This window comes from Triturus cristatus, chromosome 9, assembly GCF_964204655.1.
Source record: "Triturus cristatus chromosome 9, aTriCri1.1, whole genome shotgun sequence".
In the NCBI taxonomy this organism is placed as follows: Eukaryota; Metazoa; Chordata; class Amphibia; order Caudata; family Salamandridae; genus Triturus; species Triturus cristatus.
Genome location: NC_140592.1, coordinates 702,533,118 through 702,551,263, shown reverse-complemented (window position 1 = coordinate 702,551,263; position 18,146 = coordinate 702,533,118). Strand labels below are relative to the sequence as shown.

General features: G+C 43.3%; 1 protein-coding gene across 1 annotated transcript in view; it reads right to left on the bottom strand.

Annotated features, from left to right (window-relative positions):
• LOC146798548 (cofilin-1-like) overlaps nucleotides 1-11,802 on the bottom strand; it is a 48,517-nt gene extending 36,715 nt beyond the window's left edge. Inside the window, exon 1 of the mRNA XM_085625841.1 lies at nucleotides 11,622-11,802. Coding sequence (XP_085481967.1) covers nucleotides 11,622-11,624 — 3 coding nt within the window. The 5' untranslated portion in view covers nucleotides 11,625-11,802. The remainder of the gene's footprint in view (nucleotides 1-11,621) is intronic.
• Between the last annotated feature and the right edge of the window lie 6,344 nt (nucleotides 11,803-18,146).

Here is an 18,146-nt window from a genome sequence, read left to right as displayed (position 1 = left end):
ACCCACCCGCCTGATAATCAACCATTTTACCCAAAACGCCTCAATCTGCCTCCAACTCAAGACACGAGAGAGAAACCTCTGCATTCTTTGGCAGAATTCCTTGGCGAATGTGGCAAAAGCATCCAAAACGAGAGGCGTAAGAGGATAAAAATGACGAGAGTAGAGATGATCGAGAGGGGCGGGACTTTGTTCCCAGACATGACGGCAACACAAAGGACGGGGGAGGGAAGGAAAGCGTTCCATGCGCGCACTGTGCTTAAACCCAGCAACCCGTACGCGTGTACATCTCCTGCCCATACGCGTGCACATGGAACCCGTATTGATTCCAAAAAGCCCTCGCATGGGAAGACAGCGCATGCGCGCTGCTAACACCAGGCGAGCCCTAAAAAGGTGGATGTAAAATATGGACCATTTTCAATCCGTTTTGACATTTCCTAAAAGGCCTTTAGTAATGCCTATAATGCATAATTGGCGTATGTGGAGGCCCAGACTGCAAAATTAGAGGTTGAATATGCCCTCTTCACTGCCAATTCTATCTTCTTATCCACAGGGTCCGACAGTGAGGACTTTTCTGATATCAACATCCTGAAAGAACAAACTTGCCCCATCATCAAGTCCACCTTAGCCTGTGATGAAAACTTCTCCGCAAACCCTGGTAGAAATTATCTAATGACCAGAACAAACAAAAGGTGAATTATCCACCTCCTTCCATTTGTCTGTCATTACTTGTCTTATAGCTGCATGTGGAGGTAAATGCCATGGTTCTTTTCTCTTGTACTGGAGAGAAAGGAGAAAAAAATAATCATTCTCCTGGAGCGAAGTCTCAAGGAACCCTAAATGTTCCCTTAAGTGCTGCAGCACTGTCAACTCTGCCAGTTGGACCAATCTTCGCCGACTTCATCCTCCACTAGATCTTAATTTTGGGAACTCATCTAGGGTCTCTAGGGAGAAGCTGGTGCCTCCATTGCTTTAAAGGCTAAAGATACACCTAATCACCCCCTACAACCTCCCGTGGGAATTTGAGCTTATGAGTGCTGTTACTTCATGTCTTCTGGGACACTTGGCACCTCCGTATGGTGCCTCTTGGTAGCACTCTTCTTGTGGGGATCCATGCCAGCCATCAGCAATTGCCCAAGCTTACAGGAGACAAAGATAACACAATGTGTCCTTGCTAACAAAGTACCCGCAGTTCAGATAAACCTTGAGACTACCAGCAGCTATTAACTCAGGGCACATGTAATCCATGAGACTACCAAAACATTAAACGTCAGCCACTGGTTATTAGTTACTAGTGTTTGACCGTTTTCCATCCAAACAATGGGGTCTGAACACAATACTGGGGCAAAACTGCTACGCTACAAAATCATTTCATGTGTTCCATATGGGTCTACTAGAGCAGGACACCCATGTGTGCAAAATGTCACACAAACAAGCATTTGCAATGCAATAGGTCTTGCATTTACACAAGTTTATGCTATTGGCATTGTAAATGACAATGCCCATTTTTGTTTTTTAAAACAAATAGGCATATGATAGCTTTAAAGGGTTCAACAATGCTTGTTCTGGCGGAATCATTTGGGATGGCATCTCTGCAAACAATCATACCTTTCACATCCAAAGGAAATTTGGCAACATTGGATTTTGCACAATGCATACTTTCAAAAGTCCATCTTTCATGGCATTTGCAGCAGAGGACATGTACTTCCAGTTTCAAGTGCCGCTACTCAGTTTTTGAATATCACCATGGGTCTTCACAAAGGTACCAGCTGTTCTACTATTAAGAGGAATTTTGTTGTGTGCTTCCTTGTTTACAAAGGGGCAGGATTGTGTGGCGATGACAACCAGCATACTATAGGAGTTGGGATTCATCCTGGATCTACAAAAATTTCAACTGATATCAGCTCTTTTCGATATTCAGATGTGATACGTGTGCCAGGGTCATTGGAATTATGCGGCTGTACAGGCCCAAATTATGCTGAAGGATTGAGTAAATTACCCCACAAGACAATGCAAATAATGCAGTGTAATGAAGCACAATTGTAATAGTACTTCATTCTTTTGTCATTTTTACATTTAACACTGTTTGAGGATTGATTACACCTAATTTTAACACCCACATATAGCAATGAGCAACAGACAGGCGACCAGTGAACCTTTTGAAAGGGCCTTGCTCTGGGTGGCAACCATATTTCCTACAGTTTTAGTAACTATTGAACCGTTTGAGCTAGAAACATTTTTTAGGGTAAAAATCTGTAGTTTATGCAGCAGATTATGGATTAGGTGGCAAATCTATAATTATGCAAAGCATGCTGCAGCCGCACAACCACACAATTCCAGTGGACCTGAGGTATACCTTCCTTGGATCACGATCTTGACTTCAATCCAAATTTTTTACTCTTACCCTAGACCCAAGTGTATACACTGATGTAGTTTAAAGTGCAAGGGGTCAAGTCGGCATCAACAGCTGTAGTTCCCTTGTCACAATACCACCCCAAACTGACAGTATATCATCTCTTGGATCACTGGGCCCCAAACCCCCTCAATTACGCAGTTGATTCCAGTTACACCACAGATATCACAAGATCTAAGTTGATGGTTGTTAAAGGACAACGTAATACGGCGAGTTTCTTTTCAATATCGATGCTCAGTTCTGATAACAATAAATGTCAGCATCTGGGGGTGGGGTGCAACTCTGGAGGATGAGGAAGTTAAGGGTTCTTGATCCAAAGTGGAGAAAACTTGGTAGTACAATTGGAGATAACTGTTGGTGGAGTGGAAAGCACTACAGTTCCATCAACACTTGATGGGCAAATATATAGTTGTCAGAACAGACAATCAGTCCCTCTGCATTTCCTCGCAGCCCTGTTTACACTCCAATCCAGACCTATATTGTAACTCAACGTACGCTTCCTCTTACAAGGAGAAAGATTTAGGCTTTGGAATGAAAAGAATGTTTTTATGGCTGTGGGCCAGGAAGGGTGCAATATACTTTAAAATAAGCATTGGCATAGCAAATAGGTCTTACCTTTGGGACCTTATACGTTTTTAGCCATGCAGCACATTCTGGGTGCTTAACATTAACATTTGCACTTGTGACGTGATGGTGGTTAGGGTAAGGAAGAGGGATACAAGGATGGGAGATGGCAAGCAGCAAGAATTGGAAAGAATGCTCAAGGTTCACTTTTTGGAGAGAAGGAGGTTACAAAGTGATTGCAGGAAGCGGAGATTGTGTACAGGACTGCATAAAGAGCATGTAGAGGGTCCGAATAGCACAAATTGGTATGCAGAGATGAGTTTGGATAGGGGATTTGGTTCTATTCCATTAAAGCTGTAGTGAAGGTGTTTAGTTCTGTATGTGCGTACTGCAAAATCCAGGTACAATGTCTAGCGAGTATGAGATCAGCACACTCCAGTATGCAAAATACACAGACTGAAGCTACAGATTTTTAGCTTAGGCGGTAAAGTTATGCAAGCATAAAGCAGGCCCTTGCAGAGTAAGTTGGCTGCAACCCCTCAGGGGACTCCCATTCAGCCCGAAGCCATTGAATATTGGAGATACGGGTGACTCAGGGGCCTTCATGACATCCTGCCGGCGGAATTGGGGGGGGGGCTTAATTTTGTAGAACTTAATTGGGGCTGCCGAATGTTTTTTTTAATCTGTTTTTAGGACAAGACATGAAAGCTCCTCATGTGGTTTTCAAGATAAACTAGGCGGAAACGATTTAGTTCTTTACACCCAGTCACAAGGGCCTGTGACATAACTGCGTCCATATGGGCAGTTCCTGCCCTGCTGCCTGACTTTGCATTGCCCTTTGACAGGGATATCATCATTATAAGTGTTCTCTGACTCAACTGTTCCCACAGGCAAGCAGCACTGCATTCAGTTAACTCTTGCTTTTAACTGGGAGTAAATGGAAACGGACTACTGTCACACTGATTAATGCTTCATAATTTAAAAAAAAAAAAAAAAACTTAATCGGAGCGCTCGTTGTTTACGCTTTTGAGGTACATATACGATCAAGTGGCGAGTCCTGGATAATGCTTGCACTTAGTCACATTTAAACTACAGTTTAACTAATATGCTGGTTTCGCTGGATGCATGTGGGGCCACTCGGAGTGAATTAATAAGCATAACCAAAATTTGTTAAAGTGGGTTTGAGAATTCAGAACAGTATACCAAGTAAGCCAAGTCTGGATCTAAAAACGGATAGAACACAAGCCCCCCCCTCAGAAGTAGGGGTGGGCGGAAATTGCGAAATCAACTTCCGCAAATTATCGCGAAAATGTTTAAAATTATCGCAAACAAGCGGAAATATCGCGAAGATGCGATGCGGAAGTTTTTTTCCAGCATGTTCGCGGGTCGCCAACTTACCCATGTGGTTGCTCGCGGGCGCGGCCATCTTGTTTTGAGTTGTCTCGCGGTGCATGATCGCGAGAAGAAAGACGTGATCGCGCGACGCATGACGTCACTGCGGGCGCGAACTGTCGCGAGACAGCGCAAATGGCTAAAAACAACACAACATCTCATGGAGAACGCGACCGGATCAAGAAAACTTGTCGGCGAACGCAGGTATTCAGGTAAGGCGATCGCGCGAGAATGTATTATTTTACAGCGCGAGCAAGAAACAAATTATCTCCAAGCTGCGGAAAGCGGAAATTGACATTTTCGCGCTCTCCGCGGAACGCGAAAATGTCAAATTATCGCAATTTCCGCGAACGGAATGAAATTTTCACCCAGGCCTACTCAGAAGCAGAGTAGATGACACATTCCGTGAGTTTGAAAGACAAATTGCGGGCAAGTGCCGGAACATCAACACGGACTACTGTGAATAAATCTAGAGGAGAGACGATCTTTTTTCTTTTAGAAATACAGGTGATGGGTAGGAAATAAAGAGGAAAAAGTTCGGCAAGCACTTGTAGAATTACTCGCCTCTCAGCATAAAATGGCACGTCTATAGGAGTTTTCCTACACCTAAATAGCGCTCATTAGATTGACCTGGTAAAGATAAAGGGTGAGGCCAGTACTGCAGGTACACAACGGGTCAGCGCAAGGTTCCCCAAGTAATTCTTTAGAAATATATGCACGCAAACGTCACCTTGGTAGCCTACTACAGGAATAAGCACGGCACAAAAGTGAAAGCGCCGCGAGACAGGCAAATGTAAACAAGCGCAGCCACGCTAATTAGAAACAGATGGCACCTGCGCACAGCTGCCCGCTCAATTAAGGTGGATGCCGCCACACACACACACGTGTTAGAAAAGTGCAGACTGATCCAAAAGGTCATCTTCTACAGCAGCGCATGCGCGCTGCGCTAGGCTCGACTTACAAAGAATCACTCCCGTGAAGCAATGAAAATATTTGTGTGCCAGGTTCAGCTCCTGTAGTAAAAAGCAGGGCCGGACTGGGAACCAAAACTGGCCCTGGCAAAGAGCTCGGCTGGCCCACCTGGGAGCCGCCGAGCTGTTTGCCAGGGCCGGTTTTGTTACAGGGGCAGATTTTGCAGATATGCTGCAAAAACCGCCCTGTAACAGAAACGGCCCCCAGGGGCCCAAAATCAGCCCCCAGCCTGCGGCCCACCGGGGAAATGCCCGGTGCTCGCTACGGCCAGTCCGGCCCGGGTAAAACGTATCCCTGTACTCTTACATCTAAACTTCATTTCAGGTCTGCCTCACTACCAAGATGCCAATATAAGGTGGGTGGAAATGGATCACCCAGTCCTCAGAAGCCTGACACCAGCTCTCCCCAATATCGAGGTTACAGAATACCAAGGCTGTCTAATCTTGATTCCACTTGAGTTCTCATTCATCCACCGCCACACACTCTTGCCCATCTCATTATCCCAGCTTCTTTTTCATCCCCATTTTCTCTCATCAGTTTTCCTTCATTTCTCTTGCTCCTAGTCTCCTGCTTTAGTGTTTTTCTCTCTTGTTCTGGGTCAAAGCCTGATTATTAAAAATAAGTCTTTGTCCCCAAAAAGAGTGCCGGTGGGCCCCAACTAGCCACCGATTCATACTAAGCTCCGATTGCTTCCCTCCAAGCAGAAAGACGTTTTAAAATGTGCATGAAATATGCCATCTGAATGAGTTGCATTGCCCCACCAGACCATAAACTTAGAGTTCTCAAGGGGGTTTCTTGAACCCACATCTTCAGGAGAGGCTATTCGAAGATTACTCAGTGGGACCCTGACCGAAGCAGCCGGAACTAGTCTCTTCCATAAACTCAAACCTTAGTGTTGTGCCCACCTACCAGACTTGTGTCATGGTCTGCTTGCGAGTTCCTGTGGAATTTGAAATCAGTCTGTTTTTTTAGTGCTAAGAGCCCCCTCGTCTATAGCATGTTTTGCGCTGGAGCAGTGGTCAGCTCTTAGGGCGTCGTCCTCAGTTGGAGCATCTCGAGGTCAGTGTGCAGTTCTGGTAGATTACCAAGGTGTCTGGAAGCTGCAGTGCTGTGTCCTGAGGAGCCCACTGCACCTTTGCCTCCTAGCTTCTCTTGCAAGAGCTGGAGCTACAAAGAATCAAAAGTTTCATCTTGCACCACATGTTGGTTTCAGGACTCTGTGAACCTGGAGATAACTGCAAAGCGCTGCCCTCCAAGGAATTAGTTGTTGCATGAGGTACTGAGACAGAAATCAAAGAATTCGACAGAAGGCATTTCTCTCAGCGAGGAATAAATGACACAAGTACCGTCCCAAGTGCTAATGAGGCGACATCCGCATCTTTCCAAATGAGCAGGAGGCCGCTGCGCGTGATGCAAGTTTATCGCTGTTACTCAGGTCCAGACCATGTTCTACTGAGGACACTGGCGCACGAGCTGCGAGGGGCCCGCGCCCCTCGGAGGCCGGAGCAATCCGAGGCCACAATCACTGCCAAGGATCCTGCAGGGACCAGGGCGAACAAGAGGGGTCAAAACCCAGAAAGCGGGAGAGGTCAACCCGTGAGCGGCCCACAGCGAGGGTTGGTTCTGAGCGCGCCCCCAGCAGCTGTCCAGCTGCGGGGCCTAGGCGTACAATGGCAGCAGATGACTCATTATGCATGCAGACTTGGAGGCCCGTACAAAAGGGTTTGTTTGCCCTCCCTGTTGTGCCGCCTCTCAGGGGCCCCTTAAACAAGTCTGCACACACCCTCCACCTTTCTGCAAGAAACGTCTTCACTTGCACCCACCACTCTTCTTGTTCGTAGGTGTCTTTTTGATAGTGATTTTGTTTGATGCCGGAGCACTGTGCTCAAGGGCACCACAGCTGGAGAGAGAATGCAAGCATTTACAATGCTATAGGCGCCACAATTGTGAGTTAAAGGAAGGACCAACCCTGAAGCCGCACTTCGTATTAAAGCAAAAATAATGCGCTCAAAACGAACATACAACAGCTGCCATTGTCAATAAAATAAATAGTGCTCACCCACTAGATAAAGCATGCAGTGTTAGGAGCTAAGTAAAAGGTCCGGTCCTTACGGACAGCAACAAATGGAGACAGGGCGGTACCTAGAAGCCTCATATCGAATTGGAGGCCAGCATTTACCACGGACAATGACACCTGCCAATGAAAAATATGGGAGATGAGTAAGTGAGGCTTCCTAAAGCATACTCGCGCTGCCGCTAGGCTCCACCTAAAAAGGGAAAATGATGTAGCAGGTACTCCATACAACGCAAACACTTTCATTAAAATGAACATGAATAGTGACAAGTGCTGCTTTGCAAAATGTAGTTGCAGACAGTAACTGGGCAGGATAGCTCTGCTGATTCGCTATGGGAGCAAAAGACACAATTGATGGACGGAATGTAGAACAAATCAAAACATTCACCCCCAGTCAAGAGAACTGGGTTAAAACCATCATTCTTTTGCTCACCATGCCACACCAGTTTAGACCTGGCCATATGCAAATCAGTCTTGACCCTGTGCCTCATGGGAACAGTCCAGCCCGAACTGCCAAGCCAGGTCTGCCTGCATTTTAGTACATTGTGCTGTGAAGGGAGCAGATGCTCAGTTTGGACTGGGACAAGGAGGACTGATAAGGAGGCAATTTCAGCTGATAAGGAGGTAATTTCAGTTCCAAGAGGCAATGGATTGATTGTCCTGTTGCAGGTGAATCCCGCAATTACAAGAGACCATCTCTGCCGTGTCATGGGTTGCAGCATACAGGTAATGGACACCACAAAGACTGAAAGTTTGCTTGTAACTTATGCCACAGCACACAAACTGCTGCCTCCTACACCAGCAAAACAAAAAGGGAACAGAAAGTACCACACTGAAGCAGCACAATTATGACCGCGAAACTGTAAATCACTAAATCAAAGAACATATCCCTATAAATACTCAAGTCAAAGTAAGATTTACAAAAGGTGCCAGTAAAACTAATTTCCAGTAAGTTTGAGATACAGTGGAGCGATTTAGGTGTTTGGACAGATGATGAAACATTTTCCAGTTTCACAAAATGCCCTCCAAGTCAGCCATGCAGTTTTCAGATGCCAAATAAAATACTGAGATTTGTTTTACCCAGTTAACTATTAAAAACAAAAAAAGGAGGTCTATTTCTCAACTATAGCCAGGGCCACAGGAATTATGCGGCAGGGGAGGGTCAAATGATGTGGTAGGGTTGCACAAATTATGCTGCAAGAAAAGGCGAATTATGCAGCACATTGTCATAGTATTACCTCATTTTTAAGATTAACACGCCTTAGTTGTACCTCATTATTACGAGTTTAACGCCAAGTATAGCAATAAGCTACAGAAAGGTGGCAGTCAACCTTTGCAAAGGGCCTTCCACTGCACAGCAACACATGTCTGCATTTTTCCAACTTTTGAACTGTTGGAGCTAGAAACAAAATTGTATTTGCTAAAAACATACAAATTATGTGGCAAATGAATTGTGTGCAAAATGCGTCAATTATGCAAAAATTGCTGCAGCTGCATAATTCTAGTGGCCCGACTATAGCTGATGGGGAATGGACTCGTAGTGCTTTCAATATCAAGTGCTTTCATATCAATCTGAACTACGTTCCTAATTCTGGTCACAAAACGTGACCAGTGTTGGTGATGCCTCTCTGATGGTGCAACCGTTCAGGTCTTCAGAATCACAGAGATGTAAAGGTTACCACGACAAGCGTCAGCAGATTTAAAAAAAAAACAAAAAAAAAACCGTAATCTTCATCCCATTTTCCATGCGCCTGCGAGTTTTTACATAAAGCCTACCATGTACACAGATGGGTAAGCCGATCATATAGTCACTGCAATCAGGGCTGCTCCCATTTGCATCGCTTGTGAAATGGGGTTACAACTGAGTAAATGAGCCACAAGTTACATATGCATTACGGGGGGGGGGGGGGGGGGGAAGACTACGTTGGTGTAACGGAATATGCAACAAACCCGACAATTAAACCACGTATACCAAAGAAACGGGAATAAAAAAAAATATATATATAAAAAAAGAAGAAGAAAGGAATTGTTTTACGGGAACACTGAATATTATGTTAGTTTTCTGCTCCTAACCTTCACGAATACACTTGGTACTGCAAACCACTCGCACAGGAGATGAGAAATACAGTCAGGTTGAGTCTAATAAAAATCCTTAAAAGGAAACATCACACGAGCATCGTGGATCAGATTATCAGAATATATTAGCATCTGGAAACTGGTAGGTTTATTTCGCAATAACTGCGTGGCTGTTACTTATTTTGCATATAAATACTATTCATCTCCATCTAGGTCACCATCTCTCAACTGATCCAGAGAACTGGTGCTCATTCATTCCGCATGGTTTTCTATGAGTTCGCGACGTCAGATATAGAGAGCAATAAAGATTATGATGTGAAATGGTAACCCATAACCACTAGTGTATCATCTGTTCACTTCAAAATGACTCCGTGATCAATGACTGGTGGAGGGAGCAGGGCTATGAAGGATGGGTAAGTTGGGTTAATGTTAAGACGGAATTACGGTCAAAAGTTTCTTCTTTTCACTACTTAAATTCAACAAAGACAATAACAAGGATTCAAAACTAAAGATGACTATGGGGAACTTGGTGTATTGCAGTACCTTGACCCGAAACTGAGAAAACAGCAGAGCACCCGCAGAATCTTTTTCATTGCGGACCGACTGGGTCCCGATTAAAGTCGACAAGGATGTATCCGGTAGTACTTTCAACGCCAACCACACGACAAACACGCTGTCATTTTAGAGCGCTTTTTCTTCATATTTCTGACCTTTAGGATCTCGCGAGTCATGGCTTTCCCGCATAGCGAGTCAGTGCGGAGGGAGATGGTCCTCCCCGTCCTCGAGTGTGGGTACAATGCCTTGCAAGAAGAGGGTTTTCTCCAGAGTGATCTTTCCCAAGAGGATAGACTTTTAATGAGAGCATCTAACTCAACCGTTAAATTACATCATGGGTTGGCCTGGAAAAGGTACTGGGGGGTGAAGATTCAGCCTTACACTATTTGTGATGAACGCCACTCTGTATCTGAACCCTGTTCCCCGATTCCGCGTCTACCACTCGGTGACATACTCTCTTTGTCCTCTCCATCCCTGGGTTAGAGCCCCTCTAAGGCGTAGCGCGTGCGTAAACAACTGGTTTCCCTTGGTCCATACATATTCACAAGGCTCTCTGTCCCGAGTGGCCGCCGCCGCCACTTGAAACCATCACCGACAGTTTACAGGCCTGATCTTTCACAACAATCTTATTTTCTTGTTTAGGAAGCATCCCGACTCTTCCCTGCGGCACTGTACTTAACAAGTTGGTGTGCAGCTTTGCTAATAAGCAATTAAACTGCACAACATTATCGACAACATGACTTAATCCATTCTCCGGCGAGTCCTCAACACACATCAGCTGCAGGGCTGGTCGACACCCCTCTGCAGTGCAGTAGCGACCCTGGCATCCCTTACTGCAGAACCGACGCGCCGTTCACTACTCGAATCAAGGCCCCCGCAGCCCTTCGAGAACAAACCCGGTAGACTTAACAATATGACCAATTTATCTACAGAGGTTACGAACGCAGCAGGTGAACGAGTGCAAGTAAACGACATTATTTAAGTGAAAACGTCTCTTGTGACGAAAATATAGACTGATAAAAGGGTGCACGGCATTCAAAACACCCCTTTCAGGACTTAAGGTGGTGGCTCAGTCCGACACAATGCCTGTGACGCCGGACGCGCGCGCGTACTGCGATCTGGATTTCCTCCGTAACCATCGTTGACGAACTCGGTCATTGACTGGGTGTGGCTGCGCCTTTGGGAATGTTGCACTCGCGACACTATTGCTAGAATGTCTAACACTTATCCAGAGAATTCAAAAAAAAAAAAAAAAACACACGACGTCCGCTTCAGTCAAGCCACCATCAAATGGCCGCTCGCGCCAGGTGTATGCGAGGAGGGGGTGGAGCTACGCTAGTCGGACCGTTAGGATAACGGTACCTTACCTACCAACAATAATTATATGTTAAAAGCCACTATTTCCGAAGCGCCAAAAAGGTTAGATAGAGCGAATCCGTCTTTTCGACTAGCAGGGGTTTAACCCGGCAACACAAATCCTCATGCGGGGTCTTCACGCGCTGGTTTGTGGAGGGTGGGCGGCTTCTTATTCAACTGTCGCGGGTGGAATATGCACGAGCCGCTGCAGTGCCCACTTACCATGGCTGGATAAGGAGGTAAAACCGACGATCCCCGCTTCACTCCGACGGCGAGTAAAGACAGTAATGGTGAGACCCCCTTCAGCTTTCTCAGAATGTGAGGAGGGGCTGGCGCGAAGCACGCTGGGAGCTGCTTCACCAATCCCGGCAGAGAGGAGGGTGACTAGCATCCAGAGATCCGCGGCATCATTCCAGGGAAGGCTGGCCTTTGTGGAAAAGCGGCGGAACGTAACCACGGAGGGCATCGCCAGTTCTCAGGATTCAACCATATAGGGCGCGTGCTATTTCTGCTGAAATGCTGGATACTTTTGAGTTTTAATTAGATTTTGGAGCAATTGTTTGCCCATGTTTTACTAAAATTTAATTAATAATTAATATCAACAAGATTTTATTCCTTCTTATACATTTCATGTTATTGTATTTACAAAACTCTACTACGAGAACAATAACAACTATGCAAGTGGTTCATATAAATATATGTGCATGAAGGTAAAAAAGGACAGTTCAGCTATGCTTGAATAATTATTGGAGGGGAGCTCGTTTCTAGAAGCCTAGCGTTCAAATAGGGACCAAAGATGTGCAAAGGAAGAAAAACTCAGAAGGAATGTGGGTGGGGGCGTGACCCAGAGGTTAGCTGGGCAAATTATTTAAAACTAGACAGTGTACGCGAGGGCGGAGGAACCGGTTGACGGGTCTGGGGAAGGCAGTTGACAGTAGAAATGAACGAGAGAGGAGAGGTAATGATGGGACAAATTATGGACACATTTAAAGAACAATACATAGGAAATAGGACTGAAGATGGAAAAAGGGACGACAGAGAGTAGTACATTTGCAATCCTTGAAGGTTTATTAGCAAAATTAAAATTATTCATAAATCAATATTCATGTTCCACCATTTTTTAGGTCTCGCCTGGCGTAGACTGTGCATGTCTGCGCAGTCTCGCTGGCGAGATTTAATGAGTTAGAGGAGATTTCTCTAGTGGGCTTTAAGCCCCGACCCTCTTTTCCATTGGCTGGCATCACCGTTTATGCTAAACGGTGGCCAGCCATTGGAAAAGAGCGTCTAGTGACGTACACTTTTCTCTTTTAGAGCCGTCCCAGTTGGACTGGCTCGGATCCTCTACGTTTGTGGTAAAAGCTTTTCTTATCTTTATGGGGCCATGTGTCAGGCAGACAGAATCCTGTCAGGGCGCAGAGTTCAGTACTTCCGTGATGGGTTCAGTTGCGAGGGAAAGGAAATACCATCGCTGTGATGGGGGGGGGGGATTGAAAACATGAACTTGCCCATTTAGGATAAATAAACCTGGCATGATGTGTGTTTACACCGGGTCCTTCTCTCCAGGCTTCGTGTCTTTCTATGACCCGACTCTGCGCAATAGTAACTTTTTGTGGAAAAACTGCGAGGCGTGGCAGCACTTCATTCTCCTAAAGTTCGATATTGTAATTAGCTGCATCTGTGACTCTAGCTCCTGGGGGTTCTGCTGGTAGCTTTCTCGTTTTTTTTTCTCACTGCCTTCGTTTTACAGGCGCGAGCAATTGAGAGAGAGAGGAGGGGAACAGCGGGGGAGGAGAGCGCAAGCTGGTTTGTCCAGAAACAGAGTTGCCTCTGACAGAGTCACCGCCCCCTGCTGACTCCCGACCGCCTGTCTCACTGGTGCTCCCCAGGGGGTGACGGCAGAGGATGACCAACACGCGGGACTAAAACAGCCACTTTTTAGGAGAACATTAAATCCGTTTGCGGGTTTTGGCCCAATTCTCTGCGCCCCTCGGGGGAGAAGCTTCCAGACTTTGTTTGTTGTCTGCGTTGCCCAACCGGTTAAGGGGGACACCGCAGGGAGGGTGTGAAGAGGGAATCCGGGCACATCAAAGTAAATTTGAATAAAGTCACAAGAAAAATATATGTAGATCAAAGTAGATTTATTCCTCTTAAAGACGAAGGAAATCACTGGAGCACGTCTGTTGTGGAAGACGTCCAACTGCTGAATGGCATTCATCAGTTAGTACTTCTAACCGCAGCAGAGGCAAGACGCGAGCCCTCCTTGAAGGTAAACATGCCCTCAAGAAGCGCACGCTATGGAATACAATATGCGCAATAAATATGTGACATAAAAGAGGGACAATGTTTAAAGACACATTAACATACTCTACATCATCTCCCTTTTTTAATAAAGGAAAAACAGACTGTTACAGTAAGAAAAATTAAGACAAATAAAAGTCCTTAAATTTTACAGGGAATGAACAGTTCCTAGAAGGTCTGGTTGATACTGATGTTGTGGGTGTAGGAGAAGTGTAATTGATCTGTGAATTTGAGTCTTGAGAAGTGCATTGAGAAGGGCTGTTAGGAGCAGGTTGAGAGGATTCTGTGTGAGAATTATCAGAAGGTGAGCCAATGGAAAAATGAGAACAAGAAGATATGTCAAAAGAGTGTTTAGTCATCCGAATTTTATTGGCTTGTTCGGGGGAAATTTTAACTATAGCTCTTTTATTCCACCACCCCTTTTTATCCCAAAAAACTGAGCCCTTTGCAACTTTTATAATTTGTGTAGGTAGAGAAAATTTCGAAACGCCTTTAGTGACTCTACATGGATTTTTGATCATGACCCAATCACCAATTTGAAATGTATGCACGACAGGTTTAACAACAGAATCAAAGCTTCTCCTTTGAACTTCCTGTTGTGCAAGGATATTTCTTTTAAGAATATGCTTATCATTACAAGCTAAACAATCATTATCTTTACTAGAAAGACTTTTTATCCAAGATGGACAGATATTCCCATTTGGATTTCTTTTTTTTGAGTAATCTAAAGGGAGATATGCTAGTAGTGGAATGAGGAGTAACAATGTATGACCAAATCTTCTTTCTTAGAAAGTCTTCAACATCAACATTGGTGGAAATCGCAGACTGAATGCCTTCCTTGATGAATCTATTCATTCTTTCAATGAGACCATTCGAGGAAGGGGAGTACAATGCAACCCTAAGATGTTTAATGTCATGTATATTAAAATATTCCTGCATTAAGGAAGAACAGAAATGTGAACCATTATCCGTAACAATTTCTCTTGGTGAACCTTCTGCTAGAAAAACTCTGTTAAGAAATTTGATGACAGCATGAGAATTTGGAGTTTCACAAAAATCAAAATCAACCCATTTTGAATGATAATCAATGAGTGCAATAATGTACTGTCTATGCTGAGGTAAAACAACAAAAGGACCAGCAAAATCAATTGCAATTTTGGACCAAGGCTCCTCAGGCAAAGGAACACAATGTAAAGGAAGATGAGATGTCTTCCAATGTTTATCTGAAACCAGGCACGTATTACAATTGTTAAATCAATTAGTTATATCCCCATCTAGACCTGGCCACCAAAAGTGTTCTTTAAGTTTTCTTGAAGTGGCACCTATGCCTAAATGTCCTTCATGAGCTGCATGAAAAAGTTTGTTTTTAAAAACGGTTGGAGGGACACATTGATCCCCACGAAAAATCACATCATTGACAATGGATAAATCATTAGAAACTTGAGCAAATGATTTTAAGGGGGCAGGAAGGGAACGTTCTTTCGGCCAACCTGATATAATCATATTCTTAACAGCAGAGAGTGTGGAATCATCACAATAGGCTTTGACCCAATCCGATTGCGAAATACTGAAAGGAGACAGAACTAAGTCCTCAATTGAAGCAACAACACATTCTACGTCATCAAATCTTGAATCAGATGGGTTTTCTTTTAAAGGTAGTCTAGAAAGACAATCTGCTCTCAAATTATGTCCTCCAGAAATGTGTTGTATGGTGAAATTGTATTCATGTAATCTTGACAGAATTCTGACTAACCTTGCTGAAGCTTTTCCAGTGCCATTGCCATTGAGGAGGTGCAACAAGGATTTATGATCACTAAGAAGAATGAAGTGTGAACCCCAAATATACGTTTTACATTTTTCAACTGCCCATGAGCAGGCTAAAGCTTCTCTCTCAATAGTGCTATAATTTTTTTCAGCACTACTTGGGGATCTGGAAGCAAACCCGATGGTGTGCTCTTTTGAACCTATCCATTGACAAAGAACTCCACCCAATCCATGTTGACTGGCGTCAACAGAAATTGTACATTTTAATCCTGGATTAAAAGATGACAATGCAGGTGCCTCAATTATAACTTTTTTAACTAGGTTAAACGCATATTCAACCTCATTTGACCAATTAAATTTCTCATTTTTTTTAAAGAAGTACACGTAAAGGATGAACAATCTGGGAGTAACCCTGGATAAACCTTGAATAATATCCTGTCAATCCTAAAAAAGATTTCAAAGAATCTTTATCAGAGGGAATTGGAACATTTGATATTGCCTGAGTAAGTGAGAATTTTGGTTTTATTCCATTTTCTGAAACTGAATGTCCTAAATAATCTACTTTCGTTGCAAAAAATCTACATTCGTCTTTTCCTAGAGTTACCCCAACCTCCTTAAAACGGGACAAAACTGCCTTCAAAGTGTGAATATGATCAATCTTATTTTTTGAAAAAATAAGAACGTCATCTTGGTACGCTTGTACAGATGGAATATCTCTAAGTAGGTCATCCATAAATTTCTGAAAAACACTGGCTGCAGAAGCCAAGCCAAAAGGAAGTCTTAAATATTTATATGCTCCAAAAGGAGTGCTAAATGTAGTAAGCTCAGATGATGATGGGGACAAAGGGATTTGGTGATATGCACTCCGTAAATCAAGTAAAGTGAAAAATTTTGAACCGGAGATGCCAGTGAGTAAATCTTGAATTTTTGGAAGTGGATGACAGTCAATGATTATATTTTGATTTAGTGAGCGAAGGTCAGCACACAAACGAATGCTAGAATCCTTCTTTTTAACGATGACTATTGGACTGACCCATTGTGAGGAATTGGTTGTTTCAATTATGCCTTCAGATACCATTTTATCTAACAATTTTTTAAGATAATCTTTAACATTTAACGGTATTGTTCTTAATTTGTGCATGACAGTGATTGCACCAGGTTTACGCTTGATTAAATGCTCGTAGTTCTTAATTTTACCAACTGATTCTCTGAAAACTTCTGGAAATTCTGAGGTAATATTACTAACTAGATCATGTAAGTTTTCAGAAATTAATGAAATGGAGACATCATTAATTTGCACTGGACAATCAGAACCCGGAACTAGCTTGAGGCCCATTTTTGCAAGATCTTGCCAACCTATAATACACTTTCCTTTGATTGCAAAATAGATTTTTGTACAAATGCACCTTCCCAAACATGACACATCCCCCATAAAGTAACCCAACATATCAATGTCTTTGCCACCATAACCCTTTGGAACAATATCTAAAGGATGTAATTGCATGGAATGAGATGGCCAATGAAAATCAAATAAAACGTAAGAAATGATGGTTACAGGTGCACCAGAGTCCGCCATCATGCTGAAAGAAATGTTATTAATTATAACTTCACACGTAGGTTCTTTTGCACGATTAGTCAAGGATGACTCTCCATCAGTATCAATTGAAAGTATTATCTTTTTTTTTAAAGTCTGCGATGAAACGTCAAGAGTATTAATATCCAAGTTTTGCAGGGACGATTCAACAGAAGCAATATTTATGTCTGGGTGTTCTGTTGAAGAAACAGCACTGACTTGAACAAATCTCTTGCTCCTACAAACTGTGTAAAAATGTCCAATCTTTTGACAATTTGAGCATCTCTTTCCAAGGGCCTCGCAAATAGGACTGTTCCCAAGATGTGTTCTTGAACCACATCTATAGCATGAAGAAGGTACTCTCCTTTGAAAAGGTTTTATAAAAGGTTTCACAAATTTGTTTTTTGCAGTAATAGCATTAACCTGTGAGTTGTTTTGTAAGTTTAGTGAGGGAACTGTTTCTTGTGAAATACATTGTGATGAAATAATAGATCGCTCAATGCTTTTAGCCATATATATTACTTCTGATAATGTTGGATCACAGCAACTTAAAATTCTTTCTTGTATTTTTTTATGAAAACACTTGTATACAAATTGATCCCTGATGACTATGTCAAGATAAACACCAAAGTTGCATTCCGCCACTACATTTCTGAGGGCAGAAATAAACTCTTCCACTGTTTCATTTGGCTCTTGTTTTCTTTTCACGAAATTATATCGTTCAAGCATAACATTTGGTTGTTCTAGAAATTTTTTATTCAGTCTTTGAACTGCATCAGTGAAAACATTCCATCCATCTCCATCTCCAGGCGGAGGAATACCAGGAGGAAGATTATCAAATATTTCACGTCCCCCTTTGCCTAAGTGACTATACAAAATTGCCAACTTTCTTTTTGCAGAATAATCATCAGCGTCAATTGCAACCAAATAACTCTCAAAACTACGAAACCAAGTTTTCCATATTTCTTTGGGTTTGCCAGGGACAGGAAGAAATTGTTCAAGAAGCACAATTTGTTGATTGGTTGCCATTATATTGTATTGTAGTAATGTAAAGTTATGTTCTGAAATGCTTTCAATAAAGTTACTGTTACCAAGTTTGTTAATGTCAATAT